This window comes from Xyrauchen texanus, chromosome 10 (genome assembly GCF_025860055.1).
Source record: "Xyrauchen texanus isolate HMW12.3.18 chromosome 10, RBS_HiC_50CHRs, whole genome shotgun sequence".
Classification (NCBI taxonomy): domain Eukaryota; kingdom Metazoa; phylum Chordata; class Actinopteri; order Cypriniformes; family Catostomidae; genus Xyrauchen; species Xyrauchen texanus.
The window spans coordinates 39,020,336-39,033,794 of record NC_068285.1 but is presented as its reverse complement, the minus strand read 5'-3'; the positions used below and the strand labels follow the sequence as shown (position 1 = coordinate 39,033,794).

At 38.5% G+C, this 13,459-nt stretch overlaps 1 protein-coding gene across 1 annotated transcript in view; it reads right to left on the bottom strand.

Annotated features, from left to right (window-relative positions):
• Positions 1-4,315: 4,315 nt before the first annotated feature.
• rims3 (regulating synaptic membrane exocytosis 3) overlaps positions 4,316-13,459 on the bottom strand; it is a 95,338-nt gene continuing 86,194 nt past the window's right edge. The window contains exon 7 of the mRNA XM_052136294.1: positions 4,316-7,973. Coding sequence (XP_051992254.1) covers positions 7,761-7,973 — 213 coding nt within the window. The 3' untranslated portion in view covers positions 4,316-7,760. The remainder of the gene's footprint in view (positions 7,974-13,459) is intronic.

Here is a 13,459-nt window from a genome sequence, read left to right as displayed (position 1 = left end):
TTTTTATACATAAAATGTTTTATTTATAAAATTGAAATGCTACCATGCTCAGAGGACATATGGTCAAAGTAATTAAGCAAAAATTCACCTTTTAAACAAATAAATTGAACTAAGAGAACATACTGTATTACCTATGCAGCGTGTTATGACCTTAAAAACGTAGTTAAGTGTGGTAATCATTTAAAGACTTTGTGAACGAGCATGTTAATTGGACTCATTGCCATTTATAACGTATTTAATTTGCACATGATCTTTCTCTATATCCATTGGAATGTCGGGAATTCACAGTTTTGATCCAGATTGAATCAAACTGGCCTACTTCTTTGTTAGAGAAAATTATTCTTGTATGGCTCTGTGACTAAGACACTTGTAGTCTTCAAAATGTTATTTTTCCTTGTAAAAAAAATACATTGAGTTTTAGAAAAGAAATATAAAAAAAAACATTATTATTATTATTTACATTTGAGATGTATTACCAAAAACACAATCTAAATAGTTATCTCTGTTTACAGTTAGGCTAATTATGGAGCAGGATATGTATCTCAAACCTATTTTTTTATTGAAAAATGTACATGAATTTCACAATGTTTTAGGCCTGTTTGATATATATCCCCCTTCCATATACTGGAACAGCTGGCACGGGCTCCACGTGTTTGTGTGAAACCTCCCAGCATATTTTGAGAATGTTTCAAAGAGAAACTTGTGTGCTCTAACATTTTGTGAGTTAACATGGTCAATGCAACAAATCTGAGGCAGCTGTGGCTCAGGTGGTAGAGTGGGTCGACTGCTAACTGCAGGGTTGGTGGTTCGATTCCCTGCCCACATGACTCCACATGCTGAAGTGTCCTTTGGCAAGACACTGAACCCCCAAGTTGCTCCCAATGGCAGGTTAGCTAGCGCCTTGCATGGCAGCTCTGTTGCCATTGGTGTGGATGGGTGAATGGGACACAGTCAGTGTAAAGTGTTTTGGTAACCTCTAAGGTTAAAGAAAGTGCTATATAAGTGCAGACCATTTACCAAATCTGCTTACAAAATCGTTTTTCATTTGACCTCAGCTTTTCTAATAATAATAAAAATAATAATAATATGAAATTTGAAATGTTTCAACGTATTTCTAAATTTCAACAAAAATAATCCCAGATGTTTAATCTCAGATTTTTGTACTCCACTGCATCTACTGAAAACCTAAACAATATAATTGTAATACAACAGGCCATCCTTAAACAAACACACCGTATAGTCAGGGATGGATTACCGACCAGACTAATGGGGCCAGTGCCCAGGGGCTTGGGCTGGGCTTTAAGGTTGCGCGATCAAGTTTGGCACTTGAAAACCCATTAAATATTAATGGTTAGTAATTTTATAGCCAATAGCTTTCCCATTTGCAGGTGCCTATAAATCCAGAGTGCCCAAATGCACAGCACAATTTTTGGAAAATGTATGACAGTAAAATCACTCCAAAGATGCTGCGACGACACTCCAGCAGTATGCATGATATCTTCCCTTACTTTTATGAAAACCTGGGAATTCTCTCTGAAAAGAATGCTACATCACAAACTCCCAAATGCAATGTCACTGAGGCTGCAAAGAAATTCTCCAGCCCGTTTTCCATAGAATCACATCTGCAATGGGAAAGCAGCGCCCTCACGAGTCAAAGACCTGATCATGTCCCAAACTTGTTGCATAACGCATACTGTTTTGAGTGCTGTGTAGTAAGCAGTATTCTACTATGCAGTAATCAGTGTGCCTGTGTTCCATCTAAACAAAGCCATAGACAGGGATTTAACAGGAACCGTTTTGGTACAGTATAGCCCCCAAACATAGTGGCACCACTTCATGAGATATGACCCCATAATCTATAATAATGAGTAGGCAAAAAACAAACAAATGTTTACAAATATATATGTATTGCCTAATTGTTTACTATTTATATAAACTCATATATATTGTATATGGCTTACAGTAAGTATATTATGTAGTTACAAGTATTGCGCCACACTGAAGTGCTATTTTGAAAAAATAAAAACAGAATTCTCACTCAACACAAAGTTGCATCCAGACACAAAGAAATATGACTTAAATAAAATTTATTGACCTCCAGCTTCCAAATGTAAATTTGCATGCATACAGGCTTCAGTCAAAATGTTTTTTTTTTTATAGAGTTTCCCATCATTTTCTTACAAAACTGCGTGCACCTCAAATAATCAGTTCTGCAGCGTACAAACCACAAAAATACCAGTTTTACATTATCAAATACTGCACATAGAAAACATATACAAAGCACAAGTATAAAATTACAGCTTCCCCATACAGTTCCTTACCATTCTATCGTTACTAAACAGCAGCACACTGTCAACTCAAATACTTGAAATTATGAAAATGTTTGGGGCTGATAAGTTATAACCAACTACCAATGTCTCTGACATGACTTTTTGTTTTCCAGGGCTTTAGATAGTGCTTTCCCTTAATGCAAGAGATAAAATCATGAGAGATTTTTGGAATGGATTAAATATAATGAATGCTAACTAACCAGGTTAACAGGGCATTGTTTTCAGGGAAGCTACATTTCTCATGAAACCTCTCTCTGCAACGGTGAGCATGTCACAATAGTGTCTCGTGCTGCTGTTAATGATGTCATGAATAATATGAATGACTCATTAATGATGAAAACAGAAGAGATCATAGCTGCAAACAGCGTTGGTACATGGATGAGCAAACAGACTACAAATTACCCATTTTGCGTTTGTAAAAAACAAACAGCTAGTCTTGTAAATCCAACCCAAGAGGGATTTTTTTTAGCTTGAGTGCACAATAAATTAATACAGCTAATGTGTAACCATATAATTGAAATACTCAATTTAGTTCAATGTTGTCAAGAGATGATGACATATTATATTGCCCTTCGAGAAAATAAAATGCAAACACAAATACTTGTTTTCACAATTCTGACTTTCCCCATATTATTTTACAAACTTCAATAAAGTTAAATCCAGTAAATTACTAAAATAGGCATGCACTCAGAATTACAATTGAAATGCGGGCACATTTTTGTTTTCCAGCAATAAAATCAAAATTAAGTGCTGAAGTCAAATGTGATGGCAAATAAATTGCATTAGATACCAGAGTTGATTTTGTGCATTCATCCCTTAAAACATCAGACTATATTGTCCAAAAACACGATGTCACAATGGCACATACAGGGTAGAGTTGTTATCTGATACTTTAAGGGTTCAAAGATCATCTTTAAAGAATATCATTCAGATTAAGAATGACACAAAACAAATCTAAACTACAATAAAATAGATATTTAAGAAGTACATTCATGTTAGAGATACTTTAGTATCACTAATATACAATAACTTTAGATATCGATGCAAACAATCAAGACCTTCACTAATATGTTAAGGCAGTTAACAAGCCCTAATTCAAATAATTTGTGGTATAGCATTCACTTAAGCCATTGCCTTTTATCCAACAGACCTCTCTCTTCAATTTTTTATTTGACAAAAATAAGATAAAAGCTCAATGTAGCTTGAATAACCATTATGTTCACAAAAGTGACAAAACCTATTTTCATAGAAACACTTCACAAGGGCTTAAATGGTCCAGATAGGTGTAAAGGGAAAATACATTCCAACTGGAAAGAAAAGCATTTCTATGGTTTATATAAGTTGTACAATACCTGACAAAGCAAAATCCCATTAAATAAAGATTCACACATACAATTTGAGAAAACCATACACACAATTTTTGTTTTACAATATACTGACCGTTTCTGAATGCAAAACAAAAACAAAGAACGAAAAAAAAAAATCCATAATCTGTATCCAGTCTGATTATACTTTATATAATTGTATCAATACTCACTCAGTGTATTAAGATCACTCCCCAGTCATGCTAGTCTTGCCTACTTACACTCACACATAAACTGTGCATGACATTAAACTGCCCAGATGACAAAAATGGCTTGCATTGCCATGAATTAACTTAAAAGGTGTGCTCTGGAATACAAAAGCATTATGAAATAGTTTGGTTCAACACCAAAGCATTTAAACAAACCAGATGGCCAGTGACATTCTGAAGTCAAATCATCATTCTCAAAAAGAAACACATAGCCCGAACATAGATTTGCATTTAAAGATAATGAACATGTCACAAGTATTTGATAGCTGTTTTTGATACTGTCAGGGTCCAGCAAGTACCAAAGGAACATCTCTGATCTTTCTAATTCCAAATTAGGCAATTGTAGATTACATTTTTTTCCCCCATCACTGTTGCATTTGGTTTAGCCGTGAAGTCCAATAAACTACCCCCACTACACGTGAAAAAATAGAATAGTACAGTACAAATGTTCATGCATTCAAACTCTTTACATTTTGTAATGAAATATTTTGTATCTACTTCATTGTAGTAAAGGGACACATACAATCCCAAGTTTCCAAGTACATAAAATCACATAGAAAAAAACATCAATTTCTAATAGTAATTTTATAGCGTTTACCAAGGACAAACATTCAACTTCAAATACATTTTTGTTTTCAGTATACAGCAATACAAATTAATTTAAACTTTAGTTAGAATTGTTTTTTGTTCCTAATTTAATACACAGACACTTGTATGTTACCTCTCTGTGGTGCAATGGGACGGTGCAAACAAATAAGATTTCTAAGTAATAATCACCTTAGAGTTATGACTTTCAATTGTCAGTAAAAAAGCAAAACATGAACAAAAACACGGTTGATGACAGAAAACTACATCTATCAAGTCAGTGATGACCAATTTATGTACACTTGTTTCTTTCAATGTGAGCGGAACCTGTTTACCACTATGCATTGCAGCCCCCATGATGATCAAATTTTTTGGCCCAACATAGACATTTGGCCCTACAGAAACCATTCAAAATTATATGTCAGTCTGTGGGAGAGGGAGAGCGGTAAGGATCGTCACCTGGCCTATGATTACTTTAACACCTGTCTCTGACTCTCGTGGCATGCCTTTTCAGGTCTCCACCACCATCACTATAATCAGAGACAGGTGTTATAGTAATCATAACCCAGGTGACGATCCTTACCGCTCTCCCCCTCCCCCGCAGACCGACATATGACCCCCATGCCACAGTTACATATTCAGCAAATGTAACATTTTCTTTCACAGATAATTAGAATTAATCTCCAAGGAAAATACCCTTTTAAAACACTCTGTGCATTCACCTTGATCAGGGTAGTGATAACATTAGCTAACAGAAAGACAGATGTAAAAACAACTTTGCAGATTGTACAAAATGCCATACTGAATATACTTAAAAGGTTGGGGAAAGAATTACCTTAAAATGTTGTGATCCAAAATTATAAATCAGATGCATGTTTGGGTGTAATCTAATTACAAAGTAATTAGTTACAACAAATATGATTACTTTTTAGTTTAAAAAAAGTAGTGTAACACTTTAAAATTCTTGCAATCAGATTATAGTTACTGTCTTTTAATACATTTAATTACTTTTAAGTACATTATTTGGTTACACATACAGTATTTCTAACTTTAAAGTAATTATTATTATGATTACTTTTTCAATAAAGTAATCAGTAAAGCACTCTTATTACAATTTAAGAGCGGTAATAAGTAATTTGTAGTGGATTACACTTTCTTTGAGTAACCCAACACTGATCAGATGTAATGGTTTGCTCATGGTCTCACTAAGTCATTAAAAGCAGCTTTATAAGGTACACTATCCTGACACTGAATTTTTGCATGCAAATCATGACATCAATCAACTGTTAGAGTTTGTGCACTTGTGATAGGCAGCCCTCCATAAAAAGTCCCAATCAGAACTATATAGTTTTCAGAATGAATTACACAAACATCTTAAATGACTTGGCAAATGATTGCTTTTGTGAAGCTCACCTCTCACCTATCAGAATGTTTATTCCCATCTTCTCTGCAGAAGATAAATGGAAATTTGACATGGAACGTGAATAAGACAACAGTTGTACAGACTGAGTTGGAACAGAATGAGAAACTCTGATATGTAAGGTGTCTTTTTCTGCTCAATAGATAATTTCAGAGGAAATATGGAAATAAATATAAATGTGCCCTTTTTAGCATCAGAATAATTGCCAGGAGTGTGGTACATTCTTTAACATATGAGTGAGCCTCTGTAATACCAAAGATTGACAGAAGAAGCCATTTAAAGAGTCATTTGGCTTTAGAGCATGGGTATTTATATGCTTAAGAGGGGGCTAGGGGGGTATTGCACTCAAGTTCCCATTGGGTAGCGAAAGGATCAAGGGGGCCCCCCAACCCCGGTCTGATGAGGAGACAAGCACTTGCTCAACCTAAAGATCAAAATGCACCTCCAAAGATTGCATCCTACTACTGGCACTGCTTCAGAGTGGAAGGCTGGATGCTGAAGAAGACTATAGATTGGGTAGGAGTAATCACAATGGCAAAGTTCAGTAACATGACGAAAAAGAAAAATGTCAGATATTATAAGGAATATGATTTTCTCTGGGCTTTAAGATCCTGTTGAGAGAGCGACACCATCGACAATCCTTATATAGTTGTGTAGGTTGTATTTGTTCAGTGGTCACCCCCTGAGTTGGATCCATATGCTGGTAGAAAGAAGCACAAGGGTCTAGAGCAGCTCCATCAAACTCAACTAAATTCCACTTAAGGACAACTCATCCCAGATACCTTTGTTTCAGTACATGCTACAAGAAAAGTTTCTCGTTTGACAGCCGACACCTACCTTTTTCATTCTGTCAATAGCACAATGCAGCTGGAAAAGAGGGTTGCTGGTTTAACTGGACGGTTCTCCGTTACAAAGAGAGGGTTCGATTCCTTTGACCAAGTTTGTTATTCAGAACCAAAAGTGAAACATTAACAAAATAAATAACCTAATCTCTATAATTCTACACATTTTTTTAAAGGCAAGCTTAAAATAGCACAATATATTTTGTTCAACAAGGGTTGTGAGTTAACATGCAGAATGCAGTCGATAAATCCATAAACAAAAATATCAATCTATATCTTTATTTACTCAGCTCTCAGAAAAAAGAAATAGAGAATTAACGCTACTTTATGCAACATGAATTGTGTGCATTTCTAATAACCTGACAAGTGGAGTTGAGCTCTGTCCTACAAAAGTTTAGTTGTGTATGTAGTCTATTGTGTATGTAGACTTTTTTCTTATACGTCTTTGTTTTTTGCATCTCATCTAAGTCATTGACTCTGCTACATATCTATACTCTATAATATGACACTACAGATAATAAGAATTGCTTTGGTTTTTAAAAAATAAACTTTTACCAGGTTTGGCATAGAGAATTGTTCAACCCTCGAGGGTTCAGCATGTATAGAAGAACAACTAGTCAAGGAGAACCCATCTGCTCTTTGTGGCATTGGCCAAAGAAGCCAACACAAATGCTACATTGTGAGGAACAATTCTCAATATATGTATTGAATGCCTGTTTTAGTGTTTGTTGTGACTGGCTCACAATGGATCTGCATGTAACAAGCCAAGATTGATTCAGTTACACCCAAATCCATCTATGAGTGTGTATGTCAGCTGTGTGTCATGCCTGATTTGTATCAAACTCTGAATATTTCTGTTATATATCGGTTATATAGGAGTTGGTTACATCTATCAAAGAGTGTGTGTACATGCTTCAGGGTCTGTATGGTGGGGTATGTTGAACAAAGGTACACACGTAGAGATAGAGAGTATAGGCATATTTAGAGGGGACATGGATGGCTGGTTCTCTTTATGTGCACGAAGGGCTGGTGGCGCTCTCGAGTGAAGACTGGGAGAGGCGGCGTGTCAGGGGGCGGATGCTGGGGTCTGCCAGAGAGGAAGTAGGGAAGAGCTTGTACCAGCCACCCACCATTGACGATAAGTCGAGATCATCCAGGAGGATCTGAGCCATTCCCATGAAACACTTGCTGTCCATGCGGCCGTAGTCGCCCCATATGATCACCTAGTGGATCACAATGTAAAGGTTATATTTAGCATAAAGAAAATTACGCCTATTTTTGGACCATTAAGTTTACATGCTGTGTGAAATTTTCATGATAATTAAGCACCATTATTCTCAATGGTGATTCTCATTAAGGCTTCAAGAAAATCTTCGCTCAGAGCTAGACAGAAGGTCGAAACAGCTGAGCAACGACATACAGTTTGCAAACATTCAGACACGGCCACGCTGCTGGGGGAGGTGTTTAGAGGAGCATTCAAATATGAGACATATGCTGACTTTTAACATACTAAATGTGAAACATTAACCATTTTGGCATTAAAATGTGTTATCAATTAATATTTGGCTCAATCTATGATTAGAATCCACATGAGATCAGTAAAATAAACTGTTTTAACCACTCGATGATGGTTTACATATGCAGTTGTCATGTGTAATTTGTCATGTTTACATTCTTCATTCATGGTGCTAATACTAATGCCAACACACTCTACATGGTCATAATATGTACCGATTACCCTCTTTTATTGTTTTGTATGATTAATTTTGTGAAAAGAATTCACTTAAGTTCCTGAAGTTTTTCATACTTGTATCATACTTGATTGATGTATAAATGGGGCCACTGGTGGCTCAGCAGTTAAGGCTCTTGGTTACTGACCAAAAGGTTGGGGGTTTAAGCCCCAGCACCATCAAGATACCACTGCTGGGCCCTTGAGCAAGGCCCGGGTTAAAGGTCGGGGGTTCAAGCCCCAGCACCATCAAGATACCACTGTTGGGCCATGCGCTCTGACCCCAGCTTAGTTGGGATATGCGAAAACAACTGCATTTCATTGGCTCTGTACCTGTACTCTGCACAATGACAATAAAGTTGAATCTTAATCTTAATAAAAGTGTGACAACTAGGGTTGGGAACCAAGAACCGGTTCCATTCTATAAAAAATACAGGAATCGTCTGATCTTCGTGACTTTCGGTTCCGTTAATGGTTCTCCAGCATGCAATTTTCCATCAATGCGGTTCAAAGGAACACCTTCCTGAAATACTGATATTGTTTCCAGCAGCACATCTCTGCAGCAGTGCTGCCCTCTACAGAATCTACAGCGTAAAACACACAGCTCTACCAGTCATTCCCAATCAAACGAGTCTCGAGCCAGCTCATTTGAATCTACAGTGCGAAATATCTGGTGCAGGTATAGTCCTGTATACAAGTAATCTTATACTGATGCGCAAGTTATGAATGTCCAACTTGAAATTAAATATGAACAGTTGAAGTCTCACAAGCCTGAAGTACAACATTAGCTACAAAACAGTCTAAACAAGGGGATGGCATCCTATGACACGCGTGGCAGCATTGGCACAGGGAGGGGTGATTACTGGCACGGCAGCAATGGCGAAAGAGGAGTAGACTATTATTTCTATAAATTTCGGAATGGCATTCCAATCTACATCTTGATGTAATCCTTCCTCATTGTAGTGGCGTCTCGTTTCTTCGAATTCTTCTACCACCTTTTGAAGTCAGTCTTAATACAACCAGTATTTGAAACACGAACAAACCAAACGGTCTTCTTTTTAAATGTTTACTTATTTAACATAAAAAGTACACATACATGGTACGCACGGTCAAAAAACTGTGTTACTTCCAACATTTCTAACTTCAAACTAAAAACTACATCACATAATACGCTATGACGTAATATACTACCTGATTGGAAGCTCAAACACTGAAATGTTATCAAACCTAAACATTACTAAATTATGGATTTTATACCAATACATTTCTAATGAATTTTCAAGAAATAGTTTCCCTTTTTTAACACTTAACTGTTTTTAAATTAAACTATTACTTTAGATGAACTAATTCTTATTTGGCTCTTACATTACCCGGCCCCTAATTGGTTAGGCAAGAGGACTAAGCAATTGTAACTTAAACACTGAGAGCCAAACAGTTTCTAAATGTCCATATACTATCAACTTGTTTCTTCTCTTTTCACTCTTCTGACATCGCCTCTTCCAACAAGCACAGTTTGTTTACAGGTCTTTCCAGAGTGTTAGTCTTGGTCTTTATCTTCACTCTTCGTACTGTTCCATTGGAGTCCGACAACGTTTCAACTACTTTTCCCATGAGCCAGGAGTTCCGTGGGGAAGAACTGTCCACTAGTAGCACAACATCTCCCGTCATGAAGTTTCTTCTTGGCTTCAGCCATTTCTGGCACTCCTGAAGAATTGGAAGGTATTCACGTGTCCATCTAGTCCAAAATAAATCCACAAGATATTGGACTTGCTTCCATCTCTTTCTTGTGTACATGTCATCTTTGCTGAAAATCCCTGGAGGCATGTTGGGTTGAGATTTCAACAGCAATAAGTGATTGGGTGTTAGAGGTTCTATGTCATTCACATCATCTGAAACAGTTGTAAGAGGCCTGCCGTTGATGATGCTTTCAACCTCGCACATTATTGTCAGAAGACAATCATCGCTCACTGCCTGCTCTTTCAAAAGGGAGTTAAGGATTCTTCGCACAGTCCTAATTTGTCTTTCCCAAACCCCGCCTTGGTGCGAAGCGGCCAGGCTGTTGAATATCCACTTTATTCCATTTGGCTGCAAGGCTTTTTCAATCTTGTCATTATCCAGCTGTTGAATGGCTTCTCTCAACTCTCTTTCAGCGGCCACAAAATTTGTGCCGTTGTCAGAACGCATGATGGTGACTTGACCTCTTCTACACATAAAGCGACGAATTGCATTAATGCAGGAGTCTGTGTCGAGGCTATCCGCAACTTCAATGTGCACCGCTCTGAGTGTGAGGCAAGTGAACATCACGCCGTACCGTTTGACTGTTCCCCGGCCCCGCTTGGTGTCAAACGGCCCGAAGAAATCAACGCCGGTATTTGTGAAAGGAGGTTTATCTGGCAAGACCCTATCTTCAGGCAGGTTTGCCATCTTTTGCTCACCAACCTTTCCATTAATCCTGCGGCACACTGTACATTTGTTGATTATCTTTCGAATTGCAGAATTGGCTTGTGGGATCCAGTACCTGCATCTCAGTTGTGCCAAGACATAACTGCATCCACAGTGTCCTGTTCTTTGGTGTATGTCTCTCAAAATCAATGTAGCAACTCTGCTGTGCTTTGAAAGAATTGCTGGATGTTTAGCATTTTCTGGCATGGCAGACTTGTTGAGTCTTCTGGCAACCCTTAACGTGCCATCTTGAAGAATCGGATCCAGTTTGAACAGCTGACTGCTGCGTCTGAGCGGTTTACCTTTCTCCAGTACTTTGATTTCTTCTCCAAACTGTTGTCTTTGACTAAATTGGATAATTTCTGATTCTGCAGCAACTAGATCGTCCAAGGTAAGTGATTTATTTTCTGTTGCTTTGAATTTCTTCATTTGTTGTTTTAACTTTGATCTTTCCTTTTCAGAGTCCTTTTCAGTTTGCCTGATAGTTCTTGATATTTCCTTTCTTTCCTCTTTCAGTTTCCACAGATTTTCCTTCACCTTTAAAATCCAGGCCACTGATCTTTTTAGTTTATGCCAGTCCGAGTAATAGTTGATTAGTTCGTTAATTGGTTCAATGTTTTCTTCAACTTTGATCATATTGACTGTAGCTCCATTCTTGACTTCCGGATCATTTTGAAGGCTTTCTTTCTTTTGCACAGGCTGTTCTGACCAGTCACATTCATTGTTCAGCAAGAAGTCCGGCCCATTGATCCATATTCCTCCTTGGACCAAACTCTTAGCTTTCAGGCCCCTGCTGGCTTGATCTGCAGGATTTTCCGTTGTTCTGACATACTTCCATTGCGATGGCTTGGTTGCTTCTCGGATCAACGAGATTCTGTTTGCAACAAATGTTTTAAAACGAGCAGTTTCACTGTCAATATATCTGAGCACTGTAGTGCTGTCTGTCCAGAAAATAGATCGTTGCAGTGGAACTTGAAGCTCTTGATGTAACATCTTGTCTATTTTAACAGCGACAACTGCTGCAGTCAACTCCAGTCTGGGGATGGTGACCAGTTTGAGTGGGGCCACTCTTGACTTCCCCATGAGGAATGCACAACGCTTCTCACCTTGGCTATTCTCTAGCAGCAGATAAGACACTGTGCAGTTCTTTTCAGTGCATATGAGGCAACACTTGGTGAGGAAGTGGCTCCAAAGAGGTGCACGGTCATTCGGAATTCCTCCATAGGCTCGTTCAACTTGCCGTTGGGCCACCAAAGAAAACGGAGTAGGTCTGCGTCACATTCTGGTACCTTGACCTGATAAAACATCGACTCGATGTCCACCATTATAGCTACTGGCTCCTCACGAAATCTTAAAAGGACACCAACTAACGTGTTGGTCAAGTCAGGTCCTTGGAGCAGCTCACTATTCAGAGACCTATCCTGAAACGAAGCTGTGCAGTCGAAGACCACCCGCAGCTTTCCTTTCTTCGGGTGATACACCCCGTGATGTGGTATGTAAAACAGCCTGTTGCTGTCCTGGTTCAGCTGTTGGAATGGAACTTGGACAGCGTAACCTTTGCCAATTATGGTCTCCATAAAGCCCTTGTACTCTTCAAAGAATTCAGGATTCTTCTTGAACTTTCTGAGCAAACAGGCTATGCGCTGTTCTGCCACACAACGGTTGTTAGGCATTTGGAGCTTCTCATTCCTGATTGGCAGTCCAATGCTGTAATGCCCGTTCTCAAAAATTGCCGTTTTCTGCACAAAGTGCAAAAACTGTTTGTCTTCATGAGACATCTCCTCTCGGTCATCGTAGTTACGCTCTGGAAAATCAGTGTTATACTGTTGAACCAGCAGCTTCTCAATCTCCATCACAGAGATTCTGTTTACTGAAAACGTAGGCGTTTCATTCATTGCATCATCCAGTTCCTTACTTACAGGCCCATTGACAACCCAGCCAATGGCAGTCTTCACGGCATAAGGGCCTCCATCCTCAGCATTAATAACGTGCCATGGCTCCATTGCTCTTGAACAGTTAGCTCCAATAAGCAGACCTACATCCGCTGCTATCTCTGGCAAGCGTACTTCATTGAGATAAGGCCACTTCTGGATATCTGACTGTTTAGGTATGTTCTCGGTGTGAACAGGTATGTTGCTATGAGTGAACACCTTAGGTAGCTCAATGAACTTGGTGTCTTCCAGCCCACACACTTCCAGGTCTGATATGACGAAACTATTCATGAGCTTCTGTTCTCCTGGTTTGTCTTGACCCATGGTGCTAAGAAGTATTCGTGTCGGTTTTCCTTTAATGTTCAGTTTCTTTTGCAGGTCCTTTGTGCAGAACGTTGCTGTGCTTCCGGGTCCAGAAAGGCGTATGTTTCAACACATTTGTCACTCTTTTTCGACTTGATCTTCACCGGTACTATTGACAGCACACATTTCGCTTCTCCGGCCCCCGTGAGGCTACAGGACTCTTGCAGAATAGAAACTTGAGCACACAATACTTCACTTCCATGACGACCATCTTTCTTTTCAGGTGAGACAGAACCTTCTTCTT